At 39.1% G+C, this 26,950-nt stretch overlaps 1 protein-coding gene across 1 annotated transcript in view; it reads right to left on the reverse strand.

The window, feature by feature from the left end:
- Positions 1 to 1,500: 1,500 nt before the first annotated feature.
- The window catches only part of LOC134002607 (collagen alpha-1(XXI) chain-like), a 43,351-nt gene continuing 17,901 nt past the window's right edge, over positions 1,501 to 26,950 (reverse strand). Inside the window, exons 18-21 of the mRNA XM_062441954.1 lie at positions 16,717 to 16,761; positions 6,859 to 6,912; positions 3,619 to 3,690; positions 1,501 to 1,549 (exon numbers count right to left, since the gene is read on the reverse strand). Coding sequence (XP_062297938.1) covers positions 1,501 to 1,549; positions 3,619 to 3,690; positions 6,859 to 6,912; positions 16,717 to 16,761 — 220 coding nt within the window. The remainder of the gene's footprint in view (positions 1,550 to 3,618; positions 3,691 to 6,858; positions 6,913 to 16,716; positions 16,762 to 26,950) is intronic.

The raw sequence follows: 26,950 nt of genomic DNA on the forward strand, positions 1-26,950 counted from the left end.
TAAAACAACTGACTGTTATCTGCTACCCATGTTTGAGGCCCAGCCACATCAAAAATCGGCACAGCAAAGTTTCACTGTGTATCTTGATGAAATAGATGGTGCTAGAAGCTTCCAGCTAATAGCAAAAACTGTTTTCAGCAGAGACTGGTTAGCGCTCATCAGTCACGAAAGTGTTTCACAAACAACATTTTGACATGTCACAGAGTGACTAAAACCATCAATTATATTTGAATAAAGAGCCACTGTTCATGTTTTTAGTAGCACGATTGCAAGCAGCCCGAGCTAGCTAACACGCCAACTGTTACTAAGCTAGCTCATTAGGTGTGTCGCTAACATAGCTTAACATAGTTAAAATAGTTGATTCAAAAGATATATTTCTACTATCAACTTCTATTTAATAAATGTCTACAAATCATTCCTCGTTTGGGGAGCACTTTATACTCCAGCAGAGGACTGTAGGTAAAAGTGAATGGTTTAACTACGAACTTCGACTCTTTGGCTCTCTGTTCCCTCAAATGTCAACACCGTCACACTGTCATACTGGGTTGGTATGGTTCAACGTCACAGATTCACAAAAAGTTGAACTTGTTGCTAAAGACTTGTGAAATTTATTTCACCATTACAAGTTAATCTACAGATGAAATACACTTGAAACTAACTGGTTTGCTTCAGAATTCAGCTGTTTTAAAGGAACTTCCAAGAAACTGAACCGTGTCACTGTGATTCTCGCGGTTGTTCTGAGGTTGACCCTAAACACCAAAGCGTGCCTTTGCCATCAGGGCCCTGAAACTCTGGAACAACTCTCATAAACAAATTGCATTTTATTTGATTTCATGATTTTGTACTACTGTCTGGAGCTTCTGCTGCTCATTTTTATGTTGGCTCTTTCTGTTTTGTCATGGTTTCCTTTTATATTTTCTTTTTATTCGGTCATGTACTGCTATTAGCTTGTACTCTTTTCTATTTGGTCTTTTATTGCATTTTTATGTGTTTTTATATGCTGTCTGTTTTTAATCTTGTAAAGCACCTTGTAAAGTCACTCTCAGAGAGGTGCTATATTACAAGAGTTTATTTATTTTGTAATAAACTTTTTATGGTGGCATCAATATTATGATTTTTATTTATTATTATTTATTTATTACAGACATACTTTATTCAAAATGACGCATCTCAAAATGAGTTATATATTCATTCTATCATACTGATTCTGTAATATTCAATCTGGAATTTAATTCAAAATCTGTAGTATCACCTATAGCCTAACATAATGTTATTCCTCCAATCATCTCACCCTAACCTTAACCTAATTCATATTTTAACCAAAAGGTCAAATTCTAACCTCAAATTAGTTCCCTGTAACTGAAGAGTGACCAAGACATTCTTTTCCTCATCCTGCCCTTGTTGGTACACTCACATCCACACAACCACAGTTTAAACCCTACTGAGGCTGTGGAAACATAAGCTTCGCTGCCACCCAGTGGAAGCAGAGTGGAACTACACTTACAGGTACACCAGGAGTCCCTGATTCTCCATCTCTGCCGCGTTCCCCCTGCAAAGAGATACATCATGATTAAGTCAAAGTTTGTGCCAGTTTGTTTACATACGTGCTCGGACAGCTTCATGTGTTGTGTGTGTGTGCAAAGGTGAGATTGAATGCAGTGCAACAACAAATGCGTCAATTTAGGTATGTGTGCGTATCCGTGTGTGCTGCTCCATATCTTGATTCAGCATGTGCGTGTGCGTGTGTGTGTGCGAGTGGAGAAAAGGTCATGATTACCACTAGCAGCCAATAAGAGAAACCCAGAGAGAGAGGGGGGATAGGAATTGGCTAGCAGTGACCTTTAACAAACCTGACTTTTTTTTATCTTGTGTGTGGCTTTCCGACCGCATCCTGAAGCACTGATACACACTGCTCTCCTTTCTCTACTTCTCTGGGCTAGCACACTGTTCTCCATTAGTGCTAGTAAAGGGAGGAAAGTGAATCAAAGCATTTGTCACATGCTTTGAGCATTTAATTTGTGGCAAATGCTGCATTCACAAATGTGGAAGTAGAGCAGGGTGGAATCTTGTTGCTAAAACATGGAGGGGTTCAGGTGCTTAATGCATTCATGCTGCAGTGCATATTGCACAATTGTTTTATGCAGAAGTGACCACAATCAAAGTGAAGTAAAAATGACCTTAGATTGTAGATTAGCTTGTTACATTTATTATAACATATGGAAGTCTACTTAAATGTCCTACATTACCTAATCATCACTAAGAGGCTGATGTATATCAGTGCAACATGATACATTTAAAATTGGCAGCCAATGAAAAACCACTACTGCTGAATCACTGGAATAGTTGCTGAACACATTTTTTACTTGCTGTAAGTTTAAAGACAGACCTTTTTAAATCATAGCCCTGAACAGGCTGGTTAGGAAAGAGCATATGTAACACTTCTGCGTTTACATAGAAGTCATGATTTGCTAGATAGGATCTTTTCATGGAAAACATTTTGACATGTGATAGTAAGTGAAACAGAGGTGTAAATAATGACATTAATGATGGCTGGCCAGTTGACCTTTGCTGCATGTCACACCCCCCTCTCTCCCATTATTTCCTGTCTCTCTACTACTAATAAAGGTGTCTATGCCAGAAAGAAATATTTAAAAAAAATAAAATATAGCCATACCAAAATATACAAGAATCATGGTTTCTATGAGCCAAGTGTAATTTTATGCTTTAACCAAGGTAAATATATACAGTATCTGTCTTTGGAAACTTTTATTACCTATATCAATTGGAATTCATGCAATTATTTACTTTTAATTAATTTATGAATAATTTAGTATTGAAGAATTACAGTGGAACATTCCAACTTTCACAGATTCCAGCCATGGACTGCTCTCTGAGGTCTCAATAAACATTGTGTTTTTAGACAGAAGCTATGATTGAACTAATAGCTCCTACATGCAATGGGTCATGAAAACATCCTGTAAGCTAGTAAAAGAAAAAAAGGAAAAAAGAGGTGTGAGTGTTGCTCAGTAAATAATAAATAAAAAGTACAACACCTGCTTTCCTTTGGAGCCTGTCTCTCCCAACTCCCCCTACAAATTCAACAGTGAACATTAGAGAAGACTTCCGGCTTTGATTCAGGTTTTTGTCTTGATACTAACAGCTTGACATCTCTATAACAAAGATAGAGTTTGACAGCTAAAAAATAGCATTCATTTCTTATGGAAGAACATACGGAAAACAAAATTCAGCATTTAAAACAGAGTGTTCCTAATAAGGACTGTTTTATACTGTATATAATGTATGTGTAATGAATGTATGTATGTTATAAATGTAATGTATAATGAAAGAATGTACTGCTTTTGAAGTTTGAAAGACAACCTTCCAAAGCGGCATTAAATTTAATCATGTCATACACGCAAAACCTGAATAATACAATAGCAAGCATGCATTATGTTAAGCTGTCAACGTTTTTAGTGTACTACATATAAATGTACAAACTCCTGACAGCCAAAGACATGACTCATTCATAAAGTGTTGCTTATGTTGCATTACAGACTTCATTCAATCCAAAAAAGCGCCACATTTTATATTGTTCATGTGTATGTCATTGGCTCTCACCTTATGGCCTTTGAACCCCGGAAGCCCCATGGAACCCTGAAGCCCTGGAAAACCTGGCTCTCCTGCTGGTCCCTGGAAAGGTGAGAGGATGTATGGGATGCACAAGATGGCATTTAAGAAAAGGGGTCATAGACGTCATCATTTATTCACACTGGATAGAAAACCGAAGCCCGTCTTTGTTTGCAATCTGACTTGGGACAATGCGCATCCTGCAGATAATACTGAAATATTAAAAAATGTGTCAAAAATCTGTGACTATCTTTTCAATCCCCATGATAAATTCCCAATGAGAAAGGAAAGGCTCTTAACCAGTGTTCAAGGCTGGTTCAGTATGAGTTATAAAGATGGTACAATGACACGTCTTCAAGCTCCTTTATACTCAAAAAGCAGCTTGAACAAGGTTACCGGTAACCGGACACAGCTCAGATTCTTTTTTAAAAACCCATAATGGTCGACATTTATGAGTGTAACTGCTGAAAAACTTAACAAACAAATGGCATTCAAACTGAAGCTGTCATTAATCAAAAGGAGGTGGAAAAATAAATAAGAACTGTCTGGCAGGATAAAAGCAAAGAGGCAGAAAATTAGGTTGGTTTAGGAAAGGTGAAAGCTGTCTACAGGATCGTATCTATTTTGATAGTGTAGACTCAGTGGGATTTGGAAATAAAGTGCCATATTATTGGAAAATAAAGGCTCAATAGCATAGGGTGAAAGAAGTATAGATTCTATCATGTAAAAGTAGAAATGCAACAAGGTAACATACTCCATTACATGTAAGTCCTGCGTTTAATAGCTTTACGAAAAGGTCTTCCCACTTTTCACTGGGCCTTGGGTTCCAACATTACTAGTGTTTTTGTGTTAAATCACCAATTTCAACCCAACGTCCCTGTCAATGGAATGGATTGGAATGATGGTTGAGTTGATCATATGCTTAATCAGTGACAGTGACACTGAAAGTAACAGGTGTGCATCATTAGTTGCACTAAGCAATGAGTCATTCAACACTGTTATGTTGAGGTTGGCAGGATGAAACTGTTCTGTAGCAAAAATGACATTCTGTATAATTCGGTGCACTCGTAGCTGTGTGTGTGCGACCACAGGAAATTGCCATTGTCAACAGTAACAGAGGAATTCAACATCAATGTTCTGTAGGTTTTGAAAGCTGTGTTAGTGTAGCTCACCCTGTGGTCACCTGAGTAGATGGTGCACTCCAGTTAGGTGAAGCTATAGGAAGGTAAAGGTTTATCGCTGGTCAATTGAGATGGAATAGAGAAGAGAGGAGGTGGCAGCTTGGTGTTAGGCTGCCGATTATATTTGTTTGTTCTTTGCTTCAGTTTAAGTTATTTTTGTGGAATGGAGAGTAGGGGTTACACTTCTGTAAAAATGAGGGGCCGGAACAGTGCACAGTGAGGAATGGCAGCAACTTCTTGCTTAGCCAATGTGACATGAATCGCCTCTTAGCTGCTAATGTGAAGTGTGGCAATATTGAGGCAGAAAAATGATCCAGGTCATGTCCATGTATCATATGATAAGTCCATAAATAGAGATGATGATGCTGAAAATTACATAATTGTACAATAAGGGGATAAGGTAATTATTGTGACAGGCTTAAACATCTGTACTTTATGTTTGGTGGTGGCAGTACGGTTTTACTTAACTAAAAGTAAGATGTAATTATATATATTTTCTGGCTGATCCTTACTGATATGAAATGTTATTAATGTTTTAACTGGTCAAGCAAGAGCTCATTTTAACTACTGATACATGTCAACTGATATATCCTCCATCACTCCATAAAGTCCTTTGGATTTCAAAAAAGTAGGATTAAAAGAACATGAGGCAATGAAAATGTGCCTAAATGTTGCATTGTTTTCTCCATTAAAATTGTGTTTACAATATCTTCCTTCACATTTGACAACTAAAGTATAATTCAAAAAAGAAAAAATAACAGTTACATGACCAAGAGAACACTTTAAATCACTTTGAAACAAACATGTAGAGTGGTGCATGTGATACTAAAGAACTGATATCTGAGACTGACACAAATCTGAGTCAAACACACAGATGGGAATGAAGTCCAAGATAATAGAAAAACAGGTCTGACTCAAGCACTACAGCCCTGCCCCCTAATCGTTACACTTGATTTTGAGAGGAAAACAGAGAATGCAGGAGAGGACACATACTCCTCTGACTCAGAGACACTGCAGCACAATAAAGAGGAACAAAAAAGACAGAAACAGCATTTTCTTTCATGCCTTTGCTTTCATAAATCAAATTAAAGAAACATCTGTGAATCAATCCTTGGACAATTTTCTCAGCATTGGTCATATTACTAAGTGTTACTTAGAACATAATTGCAGTTTATTTTCATTCATTGGTATGGTCTCTTTCTTTAGCTTGATTTGATGTGGTATTTATTGTTTTATCTTTGCAATTTCACACATCCACACATTTGAGACTGTACATTTACAGTAATTCCACCTGTGAAGCATACAAGGAACCTGTAGTATATTTGTGTACGGAATACTTAATTATGATGCATCATCATACACTGCACACAGATCATCACACAGCATCACACTGTGGTATAGTATTGTTCAGACTCTACTGGGATGACTGATTGACAGGTGTCAATCACCATCATTATTTAGTACTGGACAAATGCACATTTTGTATTGTCATGACTCTATTGGAACTACCACCAGGAACTACAGAGGACCTCAAGGCTCTGTCTTAGGTCCTCATCTATTCTTCCACTTGGCAGATTCACACAATCATAAGATTTCTCTTCATTGCTACGCCGATGACACCCAACTTTCTGTGTCTATAAAACCAGGATCCCCCAACACTCTAAACTCGTAAAAGACTGTTAGATATCAAATGTTGGATGTGTGATAACTTCCACCAACCCAACGATTTAAAATCAGAAGGAATCTTATTTAGATCATTAGACGCATCAGATATCAATGACACATTAGTTAACCGAGCGCATTCTGTTCCTAGTATCAGAAATTTAGAAGTCAAGAGGAGATTATCCCTTCTCTTACCTGGAGCCTATCACGGAATATTATTAGCAGAATGAATAATGCATCTGGAAACCAGACAATTAATCACAATGAAGCAAGAAGAAAAAGATACAAGAAAAACAGATAGTAAAGGAAGATGCAGTGCTAGAAAGAAGTGAAGACAGAAGTTAAACGAAACATTGTAATCTGGTCGATAATCCACTTCACCACTCACCTCTTGTCCTGGTGGACCACAAGCACCAGCTCCCCCTGGATCGCCACACTTTCCCTAAATAAAACACACACACACACATGCACAAACACACACAGTGATACTTCTGTTAACTCAAATGATTCCTATATCTTAGAACATAACATATCATATATTAATCCTTAACATATGTTTAGGGCTCTATTCTAATAATCACAGAGACCAGCACAGGGGTCAGTGAGTGTTCCTTCTATTTGCATTCATACAGGTGCAGCGCGACATGCACAAAAAGGTTGAATGAGTTACAATATAAATCACAGTATGGAGTGATTAATCATTAGCCTCCCAGCCAGTCACATTACTAGTCTCTTTCCTACTTAACAGCTGTGCCAATCACAGAATCACAGTGAAAATGGCCTCAAATTTTTTATAGGAAATACAGCTTTTCAAAGTAAGAAAATTAATACTGTAGAGAGGAAGGACAAATACTGCTCTTACATTTGTGGAGAGAATAAAAATAAAAAATTCATTGGTACCATGTTTTAAAAGCATAATGCGCTTTTTTGCTGCTCAGTTCAATACATTCAGGAGTTTACTGCTACAGCCTCACTTGTGCTGGTATGAGCTTGCAAGAAAACTTAAGATACTGCTGTGTAAATCAAGAAGTAAACACATTGCGTTAATTTTTTGTAATGTAATTACCACTCTAGGTATTTAGTGCAGAGGTTATTTTGCAGTATTCCAGTGTTGGTTGTGCATGATTTAATCAGGGTAACCACAACAGATCATCATGTGTATTCATGATGTGCTTTACACATGGTGTGTGTTCCATCTGCAATTAGAGGCTGCAGATGGTTTTAATCAGCTGCAGAGGAAGGTGTAAAACGCAGGTGTAAAAGCAGGTGCAGACGACCACACAGGTTGATTTACACTCATTCTTCCCTTATTATGCCATGTTAGAAAGGTTTTATAACATGTGTGTATTTGTTGAATTAAATAATTTAATTCAACAATTATTCTGAATTTCTGTCAAGTATTTACATGTATTTTGTGGTAACTGATGACATCGCCAAATTATCAGCCTCCATTCTGCTGAGAACAAACCTAGTCCTGGTCCTCAGCAAAACTTCAAAAAGCCAATCTTCACCTAAATATGCATGAAAACTCCCATCCTCCACTCCCGCCTGCCCTTCCATCTTTGTGCCGTGCATGCTGCACTGAGTATACAAATTCCAAAGGGACAGGCAATCTGCATTTCAAGGTCATGGAAATATGAATGTACTATGTCACTGTGCCCCTTGTGCTGGTCTTTGTGAGAGAACCCTTAAAGGAGAACAGCAGTGATTTTACTTCAGATTTTTAAAGCTGACTCAAAGTGGAGACATCTCAGTCTCTGCTGCTTAAATGTGGATCATTCTTGTGTTACTCCTACTTCATGGAAGTGTCGTGCCAAATCACTGGAGTACTCCTTTAATATTTAAATATCACCCTAATGAAGCAAATACTGTCAAAACCAAGTTTGCATGAATGTCTGAAAGAGTCAAACTTTTGTAAAAAAACAATTAAACCACACTGGCAGACTAAATGTGAACTGTCCTTGGCAGGGTGGAACTCATTACATATTCAGACACACCTACAATTTGATTCCAAACAAGTTGACTCCCTCTCAGCAAAATGCAGTTTTCTCAACGGGAACATCAAGAGAACAGTGAGGGAGGGTACAACATTAGAACAGGCTGAGAATAGCCCAGCGGCTGGGGAGCAGCAGGCCATTAGCATAATAACTAATTATAACGTTCAACGCACAGACCTTGGGACCATCTCGGCCGATCTCGCCGGGCGGCCCTGGGGGCCCCTGGTTTCCCTGGACAGAGAGAGATATTGGAGGAGAGAGGGAAGAAGAGAGGAGGGGATGAGAGAGGAAGGGAATGAGAGGGAGAGACAGAGAGAGAGATGAAAGAGACAGACACTGTGCTTTGGGCTGAATGTGACAGAGTGCGTGACGGCTTAGTCAGGAGGCACTGAGGGAGAAATGAGATGGCTCAGGTCCACTCATACACACACATTTATATACAAACTCATGCACATCCACATTTGCACACTGTGGCACACAAACACACACACTGGGTTTGCATATTCAACAAAGCGTTCTGCTGTATCAAGAGCCCAGCTTGAAGCTGTGTGTTAGTGGTTATATCTTCCCACATGCATTCATCAGAGAAAAGAACACACAAATAAAAATCTACTGTTCAGTAATCTGTCACACTATGAGAGAGAAACAAGTGATAAGAGCCTCTTTTCAATAAAAAGCATTAAAGCCAAGAGCATAAAAAACAAATATTTGAATGCTTAATACGAATGTAATAATATTAGTATATTTTAAGGTTTTACAGAGCTCCGTAACTACGAATGGTTTCCAGTACAGTAGTGACAAATGAGTGTTTGCACATCAGGCGGTTTGGCACATAAGAAAAAAACAATAACAAGAAAAAGTGTGGGGCACACCCTTGTTACTGCAACCACAAGGTTCCTCATTTGACTATGACCCCTCCTTTCCTTCCTGCCTCTTCATTATTCAATGGGACTAAAATGCCAACAAACACATTTTAAAAAAGAGGGAACAATGTGCTCACACTCTGAATAGATACTCCTAAAACATGATGAACAGTGGCAAATCTACCACTTAAATTCTTGAAACAATACATCCTTAATTTCAGAATTTTGTTTTCAAATGTAAAGTGCATTATAAATAAAATGTATCATTATTATTATTATTGTTGTTGTTGTTGTTGTTTTTCTCATTTCTTGATTTTCCAGCTGAAATGAAAAGAGCTGAAAAAAGTTTACACTCAGTACTTTGTGAAGAACACGTTTGCAATCTAATGCAATCCAATACAACACATTCTACTTCAAACTGTCAGAAAAGTGATAATTCCACTTTATTAATAAGGTCATAGTGGGTGGGGGTGCTGCACTGATGTGCACTATATTGAAAGGTGTTCCTAATATTTTGCCACTCTCATGTATTTTAACGGGGTGGACCAGCATGCCTGGCCATGAAAATACCAAAAGTGTGCTGGGTATACTTTCGGTTCACTGTGATCTCCACCGCTGGGTTCAGGATAATAAAGACCCCTAATGTCAATAAATCTCTTTTATGGGAGCATCTAAACAGTGTGTGAGCACCTTTTTCATTAATACTGTTGCCACAGTATCATGACAGAATTCCACTATTTAAAAGTCAAAGCTTTCAAGGCTTTGATAATTCAAGTTGACATTTGCACCTGAACATTTTAAGCCCTTTTAGTTGACAGACAAATCCAACACTGAATTTATTAGTTGTGGAAACAGTGATTTTAACATCACAGGGAAATGAAATTCATAATTTCAAGCAACATGGAGCCAAACCAGCAGCAGGCACATTTGAAATGCCAAATGTGATAGTTGCTGACCAGGTCAACTGACTATTAGTTTGATTTCCATTTATATTTACTATCACATGATTGTATGTGGTTGCCTGGATACAAGGGGTGGCTCATCCTATCCACAGGCTCAGCTCAGTCATGATTATGTGTGTGTGTGTATGTGTGTGCATGTGTGTGCGCGCGTGTGTGTGCGTGCGTGCGTGTGTATGTGTGTGTGTGTGTGTGTGTGTGCTTGTATGTATGTGTGTGTCAGATAAGTCAATGCCCACTGCAGGCAAAACATCCTAGCTGTATTCCACACAGACAGGAATAGAAAGAGGAAGACGATGGACACTAAAAGATGAAGCTTGTGGTTGTAGAGAGGTGACCTCTGTGCAGCTTAACACTCACATCTGTACTAAATGTTACACCAGTTTGGAGCTGGAGACCAAATTTGAATAAAATGCTTCAAAAATCTTATATATATTTTTTTTTAAACATGCTGACCAATTATCACATTTGGCATGTTGATTGATTTATCATCTGCTTATTAATCTTATGTTTATTATTTTCATTTAAATGGGTTTTCATATTTAAGGTGTTACGCTGCTGACACTGTTAAATGTCTTTCGCGTCATGATTCACTCTAATCTCTATTAGGTCCTATCTGTACTGTCTCACTTTGGCCACTAGAGGGCAGCAGAGCTATAAACATTCTGTCCAGTCCTCACTTCAGAGGACTGTGTATTCTCACTGCTCTGCTGTAATTGTATCTGGTTATATGTAATCTTGTTTACCAGAGGGGGGTGCCCTTACCATGTGTCCAGCTTTAACCCCACACACACACTGAACTGACTTTGGCTCTAAATTAACATCCGCTCACCGCCTTAATGGCACCGCTAAATAAATCAAACGGACTCATATGGTGCCTGGGCTAAATTAATGATCTCATTATGAGACCACTGCAGTGATAGTAATGTGGGCAATTTTATGTGTGGAATTCTATTAATGGAGACAAGATTGCATTGATAAAAGACAGATTTGAAGGGCAACATGTGCAGGTGGACCCTGTTAAACATTCTCACCTGTTGCACGGGTAGGAGTACACTTACAACATGTAGATCCACCAAGGGTTAAGCATGGGCTACGGAGGGATGGACTGAAACTGGGTTCAGTAACATGATCCCTCATAAGGAAGTGTAGCCTAACAGAACAAGCCTTTTTCTCTGAAAGGTAAACTTTGGCCAAATGTCTTTTTTTGCTCGATTGTTAATTGAGCCAATAGTCATTCGTTTTTGATTTCCTCCTGGCAGCATCACACTGTAAAAAATTATGTCTTTGTGGTCTCAACAGGATGAATTGCACAAATGGGGAAATGGGGCGCACAATTTCCGACCACCACACACCTGGCCAAGTGCACTGACAAGGAACATGAACACCTGCCAGCAAAAGTGGTCAGTTGTGTTTTGATATTAGGACTCAAACTGCAAGTCTCTGCTGTGGTGCTCCATGTTCTAGATCAAGCCGAATTACAGTAGCTGATGGTCTTTAGTCCATTTCAATCATCAATTTCAATCATACAAAAAAGCTTTAACATTTTGATCCAACAGTAGGTTGCTAAGTCTGATTAAACCTTGTGTATGTGAACCAAGTGGGTTGCTAACAGAGTCATGGGCATAACTTTCTGTATTACTGGAAAAGAGTACAGTCATGCAGCATGCTGGTTTAAGAAGAAGCATTACAGCAAGTTGAAGCAAAGTGAAACAGTGTTCATGTTACACCAACCAGTGTTCCATTTATTCCAGGTGGTCCTTGTAGCCCTGGCAACCCTTCCTCTCCCTAAAAAGATATTCAAGAAGACAGAACATAGTTAACTGATACTGGTGACGCTTAAAGTCACCAACAAAACTCAGTTTTATTTCAGGTGAGATTTTACCTTTAGTCCAATTGAGCCTGCTTCACCAGGAGGCCCCTGGGCACCCTGTGGAGGGCAGAGTGATGGATTGATAAGATTATGTACAGTAATGTCACTCTCAAGTCAGTCAGTTTAAATATTACATCTACGTGACACAACACAACACAGGGTCTCCTTTATAATACTGTCTTTATAATCAAGTTTTCTCAGTTGATGAAGATGTCTAAATGCTCCATTTTACTGAGCACTTTAGGACTTCTCATCAATGCTGGGCTGAAATTTGAGCATGACCACTCGTTCAATACTAGATGACGAAACAATCTCGCCTCAAGGTCCACTTACAGTACAGAACTAATTTTCTGAACAACAACTTGGCCAAAAGCTCCACAACAAATGAGTAAATGGATCTTGAATAGAGATTCTTTTGTAAACTGATGTTGCAACTACTCAAGCCTCAGCACTCTTAGGCATGTAACTGTGACCCTTTTATACCCGCGTACATAAATGCTTCATTTAAAACCTGTTGACAAAGTACTTCACTACTGAATCATAACCCAGTACAACAGGAGTCTGTTCTTCCATGATTATCTCTTTAAGTATGGTAGATGGCAGAACTCTACTCATGAAACTAAGTGTTTCTATAATGATCGGTTCAAATGTTTCTCCTGCAGATCACTCAATACTCAGCCCCTATTAGGCTCAATGAATGGTTAAAGCATGTAACAGACATAATTATATCAACAATGAATCAAATGACTGTGTGTTATGTGTCAAACCCACATAAAATCATCACCTGACTTTGAAGTTCTCAATTCTACGTTGTGTTTAAGCATATTTCAGCTGGTAAAATTAGTGGAACATCCAGCAGCTAAAGAGACACATATTTGTGAGGTGCTAATATGAAATGTTGTATTTAGAACTTGTTGCTCTGACTCATACTGGCTATAAAAATCAATGAATGCAGCCAATGCAGATTGTACATCCACCTCTTCCATTCTAAGACATGTTTATATATAAACTGCATAAGACTAAGCACAACTCAGTGTGTTATACTCAAAATCCACATTGAAACAGGTGGATGGACATCTTGTTCCGATACTGTGCATCGTGTTCCTTTTATTTGGAAGGTGTCTTGTAAAGCCAGGAGGATGGTGAGGATGGTGCAAATGTACCTTGATTAATAGAATATGAATAGGGGTTACATTGCGCTATGTCCTGTCACGCACTACCTGTCGGATGTCAGCTTTTGATTTCGGAACGGTTAAAGGCTTTGGAAAAGCTGCTCCCTACCTGTCATGCAAACACAAGTGGATCATAGTGGAGGATCAAAGTGCTTCGGATGTGAACCTGCACTGATGGTACGACCGCATATCGGTTTGCTATGTGTGCATATGCGATTAAGTGTAATCCTCGGGGGGTTTAGATACTGTATATCTGTGTTTGACATGGTGGCTTTACTTCAGTAACAACATCGGGGCTGTTCCTGTGCCAACATCCCTGTTAAGACTTCTGTCGTCCTCTCCTAATCTGTCCGTCGTAATTTAATTGAAATGACTGTCAGCTTGTAGAGGGAGGAGATGTGGAATTAATTATAAGATCTCAAAGTTGATTCAGTGTGATTAACGTTCAGCTGTTAACACCAATTCGAGATCTGTGGCTTCTGTGGTATCAGCGAGAAGGTCTCCGGGTGAAATATGAGACGCGTCAGTTTTTCTGGTAAAAAAACTCCCCCAAAAAACAGATGGGCCGATTAGGGGGCGATAACAAATATTTTACCTCGAGGAAAAATTCACAAACATATTAGAGTGAAGCGGGCCCAGCATCACTGCATTTGTCTCACTTATTCATCTCTCAGCGGTGCGCCCGCAAGTCCATGGACAGATGAGGATATATGATCTGTCATTAGCAGACACCATTACACTTTCACCCTGAGGTGAGCAGAGAGCAGAGTGGGGAACGACAGACGAACCAGAAAAAGCAAGGAGTGTTTTCTGTATCATTCTCTTGCTGGTGATGTTGGCGAGAGAAACATGTCGCCATTGTTTGCCTGTTTGTGCGATTATCAAACTCCCTCTGAATTGCAAATGCAGACAGTTTTACGCAGCTTCTGTTACAAGGCAATAACAATTGGGACAGTGTAGTGTAGTAAAACGGTTTACACCAATAAAAGCTGAATTGGCAGTTTTTATTCCCCAGCGTTGCATGTAAACATCAGCTTGATTAGGAAGGGAGGGTTCGGTTTGTGGATGCAGTGGCAAGAAATGCAGGCTGCTAATGTTCTCCTACAGATACAGATATCCTCTACAAAACAAGGTGTGTGTGTGTGTGTGTGTGTGTGTGTGTGTGTGTGTGTGTGTGTGTGTGTGTGTGTGTGTGTGTGTGTGTGTGTGTGTGTGTACTACATATGAATGCAAGCACTTACTGTAGCTGTGTATTTGCTGTGTGTATTACATGTGTACATCTTTATGTATTCTTTGTTTTACACTCTGCCTCCCATAAAGTGTGAGTGTGTGGTTGTGGGGTGTGACAGCGATGAGTTTACCAGGTTGGAACTTACAGACATAGGATGTTTAAATGAAGACTTAGAGCATAAAACATGACATTCAACTGTTGTTCAGCTATGTTCATTGGAGACTCCACATATGAACCAAAATGGGTTTTATTTCAGTCTGTAGCAAATTTACACTCGGTTAACAGTTAAATACCAGGCTCCAGGTTATATTCGGGCCAATGCGTTCCACCTTTTTTACTCCCAACACGGACTGTTTGTCTGCAAGCAACCAAAGCATGTTGCTCTAGAAATTGCAGGAATGAAAACAGAAACCAAAACACAACTTGACACATCTGGAATTAACACCTGGAATTAATAATGGACAAATGTTACTTGATTGAAATTATACTCAAGTAAAAGTAAGTACAAGTAAAAAGTAGCTCACTAATAAAGTTACTTAGTTATTCCCCATGGTTACCTTACACGTGTATCTCATGCAATAAACTGAAAAAAGAAGGGGGGTGGGTCAAATGCTATTTAGCTATTTTTCTGCCTCCTTTAGATTCAAATGTACAAGAAATGTAATGTATTTGCCTTGTTGGAGATGAGGCTCAGTGAATTAGAAGCGCAGCTCCACAACATGGAAACTGGCGCTGGCGGCCTTGTTTTTTAAATGACATTTTGATATGATTGGCCTGGCATTTGATTGGTGTCTGGTCCAAGATTTTTTCTAACTTGCTACAATATCCATTGATCACTTTAAAGAACAAATAAATAATTTACTCAGTAGTGGATGAATGTTCAAATGTAACTAACTACTTTACTTCATTTAAACCATACTCAAGTAAAATTACTGACTTTGAAAAAGTGTCAGTGAAAGAAAACAGTAAAAAAACCAGTACAATTACTTGTAATTCATTACTTCCAACTCTGGTTAAAATTGAGATTACTTAACCACAACATGAATGGTACTAATCATAAATTAGGCTACCTATAGTAATAACACAGTACACTATTCCACCAGAAAGAAAGTGCCCACTTTCCTCAGTGGTAAAATAATGCTTCAGCTTTCACAGACTCTTTAGATATGGGAATGAAAAGCTGACTATGTGCAACAAACCTAAAGGAAAACCCAACCAAAGACTGAACAATAAAACTAATAACCTTTCTTTAGTGTTGCTCACATGTGCACTTGTGTGCGTCTCACACTTTGATTCCGGACTGTGACATGAGTTCAAACAACAAAATAAATCATGTTTGTGAAACAAAAGGCTAATAAGCTAAATTTAGTTTTGCACAGTATTCCACTTGTAGTTTGGGTCTCAGGAAAAAAAAAAAAGTCAAAAACACCTAATAGAAAGCATGGATTGCAACTATATTTGACAGGTAAGTAATGCCTAATGTTTCCAGTTTTGTGAAAAATGTACTATAATGTATTATATTTTTGTGTTGCTTTGTATTGTCAACCTATCTTCCATAAAAAGTCACTTGTGTAAGTGTACTAAATCTAAACAATTAATTTCACCATATTCATTCATTACTTTCAACAGTTTTAATCCCACCTGACTACTCGTTGACTGTGTCCACAAAGGCTCAGAACAGTATTGACCGTCCTGTCCTGGTGTGTGTGCATGTGTATCTGCAGTGAGAGTGTGTGTTTGTATGCGTGTGGGCAAGGAGTTTACTAGCACACAGCGGCGTGTAAAAGCAGCAATGAATCCCAGCTCTCATGTTAATGTCCTGATTACTCTTCCCTTCGGATCTTTATGGGACCACTTAATAACTAGTTGCTTGTTCTATCCACAGAATGCTGAGTTAACAGGAATCATGTTTTGCATGCAGTCTTTGTATTCATCAGCAGCAACTGTCATACTGAGCACTCACACAATTGTGCTCTAATAACTTGTAATGCACAGATTTTCTAACAGTTACTATAATTATTGCGTATAGATGACAGATGCAGAAACTGCTCAACAGGTGTCACATACACTATCACACATTTGCTTTGTAAAATGGCTTCATGCAGGCTTCTGTAATAATATGACATCGATATATCATCAGTATCAACTCACCGGAGCACCTTGAGCACCAGCAGCACCAGTCGGCCCAGGATATCCCTGAGGACACAATATATACAAGTCAGTCTTATGAGTCTTATGCTGTAGTGCTTTTTCTGATCACTATCATGTAATCACATATTCCTGTTGACATTGCTGAGAAAAGGGTAAGATTAGAAGAAGTCATATAAAACATGATGCTGTGAGAAGGCAGCAAAAACAGTGTAAAATGAAATATTAAACTCTGCTTGATCCATCCTGCCAAAATGTGAAAACTAACAGAAGTTACAACAGAACATTTGAAAGGCAAGAAAGCTGTCACTTGTAATCAGCACCAGTAGATACAACAACACATAAATCTGGTTGCTTTTCAACCACACCTCATGGTCTTCATCAGTTCATTGAATTTAAAAAAAAACGTATTAAACACAATGACATCTGAGCAGCTTCAGCAGTCTAGAGTGACGGCAACTGCTAAATCCTGTAAGTGTTGATTTCTATTTCTATTACTTTACCTATGTCCAACTCACTAAACCTTCTATGTGCACCTTAGTCAGTCTAGGGGGTGGGATCTATCCAGAGGGGCCAATAGGAGCCCCTCTGGGAGAAACTGGGTCAAGGAGGGGACTATGGACAATTAAAACATTTAAAATACTTGCTCTGTCTTTTGTTTTATATCTGTGTACTTTTGAGCCAATAAAACATTGTTAAAAAAAAAACCCCATCTAAGCAGCTTCTATGCACTGATGGAAATGGCTCAATGACATATAGCTGAAAGCTAGTAAATGGATCCTGAACTGTCATTGGCCATATTGGCAAAATGTTGTGGTGCCATAGTGATGTAGGGTTGCAAGCGCTTGAAACCTTATAAAAAGATTAAGTCATAAATGCAGATTGCAGATGGAGGCCTGTATTATCTCTGACCTTTCCACAATGTAGGAGTCTATGTTTCTGTATCATGTTTAAGCTACACACAGTGAACACATCTTAGGTCTTTGGTGCCACTTGAGTCTTAATGGCTATAGACGATGGACTGCAGAGTATTGTGAGCTAATCTACTGTAGTGACGCATGGACATCAGCTTGTGTGGCGGGTCCTGTGGTCAGAGCTGTGGTAGTGAGCCGGGCAGCTTGTTAAAAATAAAAATGAACACAACAAACAAACACATTTCATGCCACAACACAGCATGCAAATAAAGTTTAAACCAGCCACAAAAAAAAAATCCACTGCTCGGTTTTCCTCTCAGACCTCTCTGTATTTTACTGTCATTTGTTGCGTAGCTCCAGCGTATAACTACGCAAGTGGGAGGTGAACCGGTTCCACTGTAATGGCACAACGACACTGGCAATGAACATGTGAAACAAGCTGTTAAATATATTCTGGTATATTACGTGCAAGTCATCCATGTAATTTTGAAATTGAGACCATCCCTTTAAGCAGTATACCTCATCAAATTCACCAAAAATGTCTTTCCCTGTTAAAAAGTACCAGTTCTATTGGAATGATTTTTAAAGTATATTTTTTAGTTACCAATAAGGACATAATTCCAGTTGAATTTTAAGGAAGACACTGTTATTTCAAAACTAGAATCCTCAAATAGTGACGACCTGGGAACCCGCCCATAAACCATGTTTATTCCTGATCTGAATGACCACTTCTTCCTAATCCTTCTCCAAAAATGTGTTGTTTTTTTTTCTTGTGTGCATCACTACACAGAGAAACATTCATATAAATAAGGTGTTCTTACCTATGCACACCTGGCCAATCAGATTGTCTAAAGCAAATCCACCACTGGTAATGTGTGAATAATCTGAGTCACTTCAGATGGAGAATTTTGAGGCCCTTATATTGACAAGGGCGGACTTGAGAACAGCAAAAAGAGGCTCAAAGGGTGATATCAAATCAAAGATACACTGAAGCCAGAGGCGTAGCCATGCAAAGCTTTAAAAACCAGCGATAAACTCAGAGGCAAACAGTGAAGGGCGACGAGGATTAGTGTAGTATGATGCTACATCTAGCCTGGTGGCAGCATTTCACATGAGCTGCAGACAGGAGATTTCTCTCCTACTGAGCCCAGAATAAAGGGGATTACAACAATCAGGCCTGGAGAAAATTAAAACATCAATGACCTTTTTTTAAGATCTTTAGCTTAAAAAATCTCAGCTGCACGTAACATGATGACACAACCTTCAATTGAGTAACGAAAGAAAGGTGGGGATTGCAAATCACACCTAAATGACAGAACTCAGACCTCACCGAACTAACTTTGGGGTTGTTATGAGTGCTGATTATTGCTGATAAATCGGCCTGATTGATCGGCCATATTGGTAGATATTGTAAGTATATCAATTTAGTTTTAAAAAATCATGTTGTACCCCCTGTTCTTGTGCCAGTGGGTGTCACGTTTCACTCAGGATATGACCTGATCTTCAAGTATACAGTATGCTGCACCAACAATGAATGCTGAGTGAGGAGTATGCTGAATATGTTTCATGGTAACATTGAAATTATCACATCAGACTAAACACTTTCCTTTTTTTAACATGCTGTTCAGTATTCGCTGGCTTTATAGCACCATGTCGCCACATTATATGTGCTGACAAGCAGCTTTATGGTTCATAGCCTGTCTGAAGCTCTTATGTCTGGTCTCAGACACTTTTCTGTCTTAACCACTAAAGATGTTAGTTTGTTTAAAAGTGATGAAAGACACGATTTGTTCCACATGCTCCACTGCCTTTTTGAGATATTGAAATTTATAAGATGATGGCACATTTTGGTATGGTAGAGCTGTCACTATTTTATTTCACTATGTGACCACTGCCATGTGAATATGGCAAAAAATGATATTGAATCTGTAATGAACTTGCCAAAATTCAAAAGTCAGTGTCTAAGTGCAACAGGCCATAACTTGTACTGCAGAGAGGGATGTGTGTAGAATTCACTGTTGGCCTGTCAGAACTGGGTTGTTCTTTGTAAATTCGAAAATGGCAAAAAGTAGTGAGCTGTGCTGAAAGGAAAATCATGACACCAAACCATCTGAGAAGTAATGTGTGGAGGAAAAACAGATAGAAAAATCAGTGGTCCTAAACTCTCATTAAACATGGAAAACACAACATTACAGGCGTTTGTTGTCATTCACGTAAATGACAGGACATTTACGGAAAGAACCGCATGCTTGCACAATATTTGCTAGCAGGTGCATAAGAGGAAGTGGTATCACTGCTGCAGAACAGTGGAGCCATCTTGCCAACTTGCCATCTCTGGAGCGCTACTGAAATTCCACCACCGAAAAAAAAACGTAGACCAATTATTGTTGTGGCTTTTACGTAAGAGTGACTCAGACGTTTAAGATAAACTTGTCCAAAAATGACACAGCACAGACATTGTAAATGGACAAAACCATGTCAATTCTACAACATAGTTTAAGTCAGGTCTATGTCGGTTGCATGCAAATGAATAATGAATTCTTATTCATTTAAACATGATTAACAATTGATTTAATTGATCGTTTAAATTAATAAAAATCCCTAAAACCCTGTGTTGTAATTTAAATTGCTCTTGACTTAATTTCCACCCCTTTGGACCTGCTACCTTAACCCTCCTGTTGTCCTCAGGAAAGAAGGAAAGGAGTAAGGAGGGAGGGAGGGAGGGAGGAAGGGAGGGAGGGAGGGAGGGAGGGAGGGAGGAAGGAAGGAAGAAAGGAAGGAAGGAAAGGAGTAATGAGGGAGGGAGGGAGAAAGGAAGGAAGGATAGAAGGAAGGGAGGAAGGAAATAAGGAAGGACAGGAGGAAGGAAGGAAGGGAGGAAAGAAGGAAGGAAGGAAGGAAGGAAAGGAGTAAGGAGGGAGGGAGGAAAAGAAGAAGGAAGTAAGAAGAGGAGGAAGGGAGGAAGGAAGGAAGGAAGGAAGGAAGGAATGAGGAAGGAAGGAAAGGAGTAAGGAGGGTGGAAAAGGAAAGAAGTAAGGAAGGAAGTAAGGAAGGAAGGAATGAAAGGAGTAGGGAGGGAGGAAAAGAAGAAGGAAGTAAGAACAGAAGGAAGGGAGGAAGGAAAGGAGGAAGGAAGGAAGGAAGGAAGGCAGGAAGTGAGGAAAGAAGGAAGGAAGGAAAGAAAGAAGGAAGGAAGGAATGAGAACGGAAGGAAGGAGAGGAGGAACGGAGGAAGGAAAGAACGAAGGAAGGAAGGATGGAAGTGAGGAAAGAAGTATGGAAGAAGGAGGGAGCAAAGAAAGAGGGAAGGAGGGGAAGAATGAACAGTCAAAAGAGATGGGGTCAATTTGACCCGGGAGGACAACAGGAGGGTTAAACTTAAACCAAGTCCTAACCTGGATTCATGTTTGGCCTGACTGCAGTGTTACTTCAGTGCTCTGCAGGGCTTGTATGACACAATGAGGTATGAAGCACTTTCCTTCTGTTCGAGCTCTCTGTAGACACAGAGATTACCAGGTCTCACCAACATATACTTTTAAGCGCCGAGCTCTACATGTTGGCAGCGCGGAAACAACTGAATTAGCTCTTCACAGCGTCTGTTTTCTTTTGAAGTGTCTCCCCGCACTACGCACATAAAAACCATGAGAGCAGCAGACCTCATAATTACACAGCCGAGACGCCCACCACTGCCCAATAAATGACAAGATGACATAAATCTCTGGATGTCTAGAACAAGAGAAAATAGACAAGTGCACAGAGGCTGATCTGACACTGTCCTTTCATGTAAGTAGACTGCTACATATTGTTAGAGGCTGAGCGGACTGCGACAGCTTGACATCTCAAAGCTGCACTCGGGTGAATACTAGTCGGAGATCCGAAAGGAAAGTCGATAAAAGATGGAGACAGCTAGGAGAACAATACAAGAACACACAACAGAGTCCATTTCAGACCAGATCCTTTTTTAATTTAGAGGATCAAACTGAACCGATTGCTCACTCTGAGTTAGGAGGGGGTTGCTGCCCCAAATTAAAGAGTTCAAGTATCTCTGGCTCGTGTTCATAATTCAAGGGAAGATGATACTCTAGATCAACAAGCCTTGTGGTGCAGTGTTAGCAATAATGTGGCCTTTGTACCAGACTGTTTTGGTACAGGATACAAGCAGTCAAAATGAGTTTTCTTAGCTGTGTGGCTAGACTAAAAGATAGGGTGAGGAGCTCAGACATCTAGAAGGAGCTCAGAGTTGAACCACTCCTCTTTTACCTTGAAAAGAACCACTTGAGGTAGATTGAGTATCTGATTAGGATGCTTTCTGGATGCCTCTCTTTAGAGGTTTTCCAACAGGGAGGGGACCCTGGGGTGGACCCAGAACATGCTGGAGTGATTACACATCCCATCTGGCCTGGGTACATCTTGGGATACCCCAAGAGAAGGTGGAGGACGTGGTTTGGGAGAAGAACATCTGTGCTACCGTCTGCCACAGCGACCCTGACATGGATGAGCATTTCCAAAATTGGATGGACAGATGGGTGGATCCAACTAAATATGCTTGCCTTCACATTTGCTCTTTAGTAATCTTGTATTTTTTGTCTCTGTTCTTAATTTAGAATTTTTGTTTTTAAAATGTACCTTACCTTTTGGTTGTCTAAAACAGCCAGGTACCCTTTACACTACAAGAAAAGTTCATCAAGTATCAAAAATCTTTGTCTCAAATGTTTTGTTGGACAACTTATCGCCCGATAGAAATGCCAATATTGGACAATTCTGCAAAATCCTGGATTTCTTTCATTTTTTTAAAATTCTTACTTTATACAATTTCTATTAATGGCAACTACTTTATGGTTGTGGTTAGGGAAACATCAGGGTTTGGGATGTAAAGTATAGGGTAAGTATGTTGAGAAGGTCAGACAACTAAAATACTTAACATATAAAATATTGTAGTTCATGATGATATAAAGGTCTATTTTGCTTACAGGCCTGTGGAAAGATGTAAACTCTGCACAGTATTCTGCATGAAAGTTGGACCTGCTACATATCCTTCCACCACATTGGCCCCCACATCTTACTTTCCAACAATCTACAAGTGATATAATTCATTGAGGTGGCTGGTTGCATCAGAGTTGGAAGATGATAAATTAACCCAATCATATTCAACAACTATTCTTTTACCATAAAGATTCCTTATTAGACACCTATTGAGCTGATCCACACAACATGGGGTTGTCAAGACCTGTCTAGTTAAAGGGTCAGTTCACCCAAATTAGTACTATCCACCAAAACAAAAAAAATCCTTAACATGTTCATACATATTCTGCAGACTGTCACAGCCCCAGCTGTGACCTGAGTTTCCTTGTCTGTCTTGTCCCCTCTCCTTTGGGTTCTTTCCCTGTGTGTTGTGTGTGTGTGTGTGTGTGTGTGTGTGTGTGTGTGTGTGTGTGTGTGTGTGTGTGTGTGTGTGTGTGTGTGTGTGTGTGTGTGTGTGTCTGTGTGTGGGGCCTCCTGGTTCCTCCCTTGCCTGTTCTTCTCCGCACCTGGCCTCAATCTCATCATCATCGATCTCCACACCTGACCTCAATCACCTCAACAAGCTGCTGCAGTATTTAAGACCGGTTCTTCATCCCATTCATCGCTAGATAGTTCCGCTATGCATGTGGTAACACTGGGCTGTACTTCTTGTGGTTTTGCTTAGTGAAGAGTATTATTATTGTAACCCCTCTCTCCTGTCCCCTCCACAGTTTTCGCCTTCCCCACCTGCTGGTGCCCTGCCACTGTCCCCTGGATCCTTCTCCTCGTGCACTGCCTTCCTCTCCTGGACATTTCCTCACCAACCTTCCCTGGAACCCTACCCCAGACCCAGCCACTGCTCCCTCACTACCCCCACTCTGCCTATTATTAAAACCCTTTTTTTGTTACCTCCAGTTCGTTTTGCTCGTCTCTGGTCTGCTCTGGGGTCCTGTTGTCTCTGGATGTGACACAGACTATCCCGTAATCTTATCAGTTAATATTTCATTGCCTCTCCATTGCACTGGGCTGAAAAATATCTCAAAAACCAGGGCAAATTAAAAGAAAACTACATGGCTAGATGTTACCATCATCAAAAACAAAAAATAAATATCTGCAGACTGACACATTTTCTACCCTATACCTCTCTACATCTTCCCTGCTGTATAGAACATTTAGAACAAACTGCTAAAAGAAGCACATGTCCACCCTCCCGAACAAAAATAGAAGAAAAAAAGCAGACTGTCAGAAAGTTCAGGTATGGCTGATTCATTTTAACCTCAGAAGATGTCACTTTTTTTCCAGGAAGCATATCAGTGCATTCACCATTATAAATAGCATATCCTCTGTGTGTGTTTAAGTAAGGTCAGTATGTGTCGAGGGATTTGCCTCATTGGTGTCATGAGTAAAACGGCATCTCCATAATCACCCTGATTAATCACCTCATTAAATATCTTCATGCGTGATGGTGCAGCTATTAAATGTCTCCAGTGTAATGTATTATTCCTGAATTATTCTATAGAGTATACATAGAGGGGCAGTTATTTTAGGTGTCCAGGCCTGTTCATTTTTTCATAGATGATGTTAATGTGACTCACAGTTGGGTCACTTGGACAGGGCTTGGATAGGCATACAATTCTCCCGGTTAAAGGTTCATATTCACAAAAAATGTGAGGTTACAACTTTGAGCCACAAATGCCAAGGTGCATTTTGGTATAAAACATCAACATCCCATCCTTCAAATAAACATTTATAATTAGTTCACTGCTGGATCCTGCTTCAATTTTTATTGAAAGTTGTATAAATTCATCAACTGTAGCACATACAGTCATGGCCAGAAGTTTAGAAATACTGAGTTCTTGGGTTGAAGTCCCCCCCCCCCAAGACCACCCTCTCTAAAATTCTGGTGCAGAATTACTTAAACTGTTTTGTATCTATTTATTTTGTTGTGCTAAAACTAGTAAAACTAAATATACTCAAATCAGTCTCCAAAGCATGCATGTGTTTAACTCTAGCATGCACATCTCACCCACAGAATTTCTGTATTTTCTTTACATAGAAAATACATTGGACAAACTCACTTCAGTGTCTGTAGTGATACCTGAAGCTCGATACACCCATAAGAATGGTGGCTGATTGCAAAGTAAGTTGAAATAATTGTAATTGTATAAAATTGTTATATTTTCGAGAAGACTGACAAGTCTGTGGAACATTGAGGGTTTCATTACAGGAAATCTTTCAAATGGGAAAAATGTTTGATGATATCACTCTAGGGTGCCAAAACAAAAGAGACTCATTTTGTAGACATAGGTATTAATATGATCACATAATTAGTCCCTATGCTCAATTTTGAATTTGAATTTTTCATTAATAAATAACCTATCAGTTTTTAATAAGTGAGTGATAAGTCCTTCATTACTGATTCTTTAAGTTTTACAGTATTTTTTCACAATCACACTATATTGTGGTCTTTGGTTACCTAAAATAGGACATATTGATAGCCATATTGGTGATTTTTGTATTTTTGAATACATTTGAGTCAAGTTGGCTCAAAAAACCCATAGCAGCTGCATGGAAATGTAAAAAAAACAAACATTTGAAATATTTCTGTTTTTGAATATTCTGAGACACTTTAGGAAAAAGTATAACATTCCAGTCTAAAAGAATGGTGCTTATGGTGTGTTAATGCACTCAAACTACATGTTTTTCTATTTACTCTTTTCTAATCTAAAGTGAGAGTTCAGTGTAATAATCCATGAGCAAGATCTCACATCATTATTTATTTTTTCACCATGTGACCCCTAGGGGCTGCGTACATTTGTACTTGTGGCGACCGACTTGGGGTTTAAAGGTCTAACAGAAGTTGTATTTAGGAGGTCTCTGAACTTGCTACTAAATTACAAGCACAGGGGTTAAAAATATTCCCCAGTTAAACCCACAGTGGCTCCCTTTTGATTTGTAAATGGGCACTATTGTCATGTGTTTGCTGATTTAAGCAACATAATTGAAAGCATCCAATAATTTCTTTAGACTTGATAACACACTTCCGCTTGTGTATTTAATTCTGTCTTGGTTTTTTTAAAAGAATACATGAAAGGGGAAAAAAATTCCCATTCTGATCATTAAATCTTCCCAAGTGCCATGTCGCAGGCCACGCTGTTGTACAATTGGTAATTACAGGGAAGAAATAGGTGATATACAAAATGGGATGCTCTTTATCTCTGTGTGGCATCAAAACCTCACACAGCTGCATATGAACATCCATAATATCAGTCCGTGATAATAACAGACCTACAGCCATAAAGTTAATCATTTTCCAACTTGCTTCACCTAAGTGTGAAGCATCAAATTCCACAATGTTTGGAAAGTTGTGTGTCACTGAAAGAAAGCAGTTTGATGTGTGTGTGATGTGTGTGATTAAAGACCATGTTGACAGCTTGAAGCCTAACACAGTATATCTAAGTTTAGGCCTCATTAACATTCAATGGCGCTTTTACGGATGGGTGGACAGAAATTCTTTACAGTTGATGGGTGATGTTTCCTCAGGCGGTGACCACACTGGAAGCTAATTTGGATCACATCTGGGCATCTTTTTTTTTTAAAAACACTATCAGTGAGTGGGTGTTCTCTTGCTGGCAGTTGTATGGGAACTGTTGTAACGGTGGCCTGAGGCAACTTATTGCTGCCACTATGGCAAAATAAAATTGCTCAATATGAACATGTAATATAATGAGAAACTTTTCTCATTTTAACACAGTTATTTTCACATTATATTTTTCTCATTGTTACTAGATACTCAATTTTTCACATTTCTATCCAGGGTACAATATCATCTCTCCAGGTACTGAGTGAATCTATTTCTTGATTTCAACAACGTATGCCATTGTTAGAACAACTTACCAACATGTTATAACAAGAACAGTGTGTCTTAATGATATACATTCATTTACATTAATACATTAATCACAAGACAAAGTGATTAGTTGTTACTGTATATCTTCTAAAAATTGAATAATCTGGTATCTAGATAGAAAAATAAAAGCAATAAAATAAAATATCTGTTGATTATATTATCTATAATCTGTTGATAATGTTCAACATACAGACAATGAGAGTTTAGTGTTAGGCCAACACTGCCATCACACAGCCATACTGCTAGCTTGGTTAAAAATACCTATAACAGCACTATCCTGTAATCAGGATATGTGAAATGAGACCAAACTCTGCCAGTGAACCCCACTCCCTTTAGAAATGTCCGACTAGACAACAACAAAAACTTTTACGTTAAATTAATTTACATAACTGTCCAGTTAAATTGACTGTAA

Source organism: Scomber scombrus, chromosome 20 (assembly GCF_963691925.1).
Source record: "Scomber scombrus chromosome 20, fScoSco1.1, whole genome shotgun sequence".
Classification (NCBI taxonomy): Eukaryota; Metazoa; Chordata; class Actinopteri; order Scombriformes; family Scombridae; genus Scomber; species Scomber scombrus.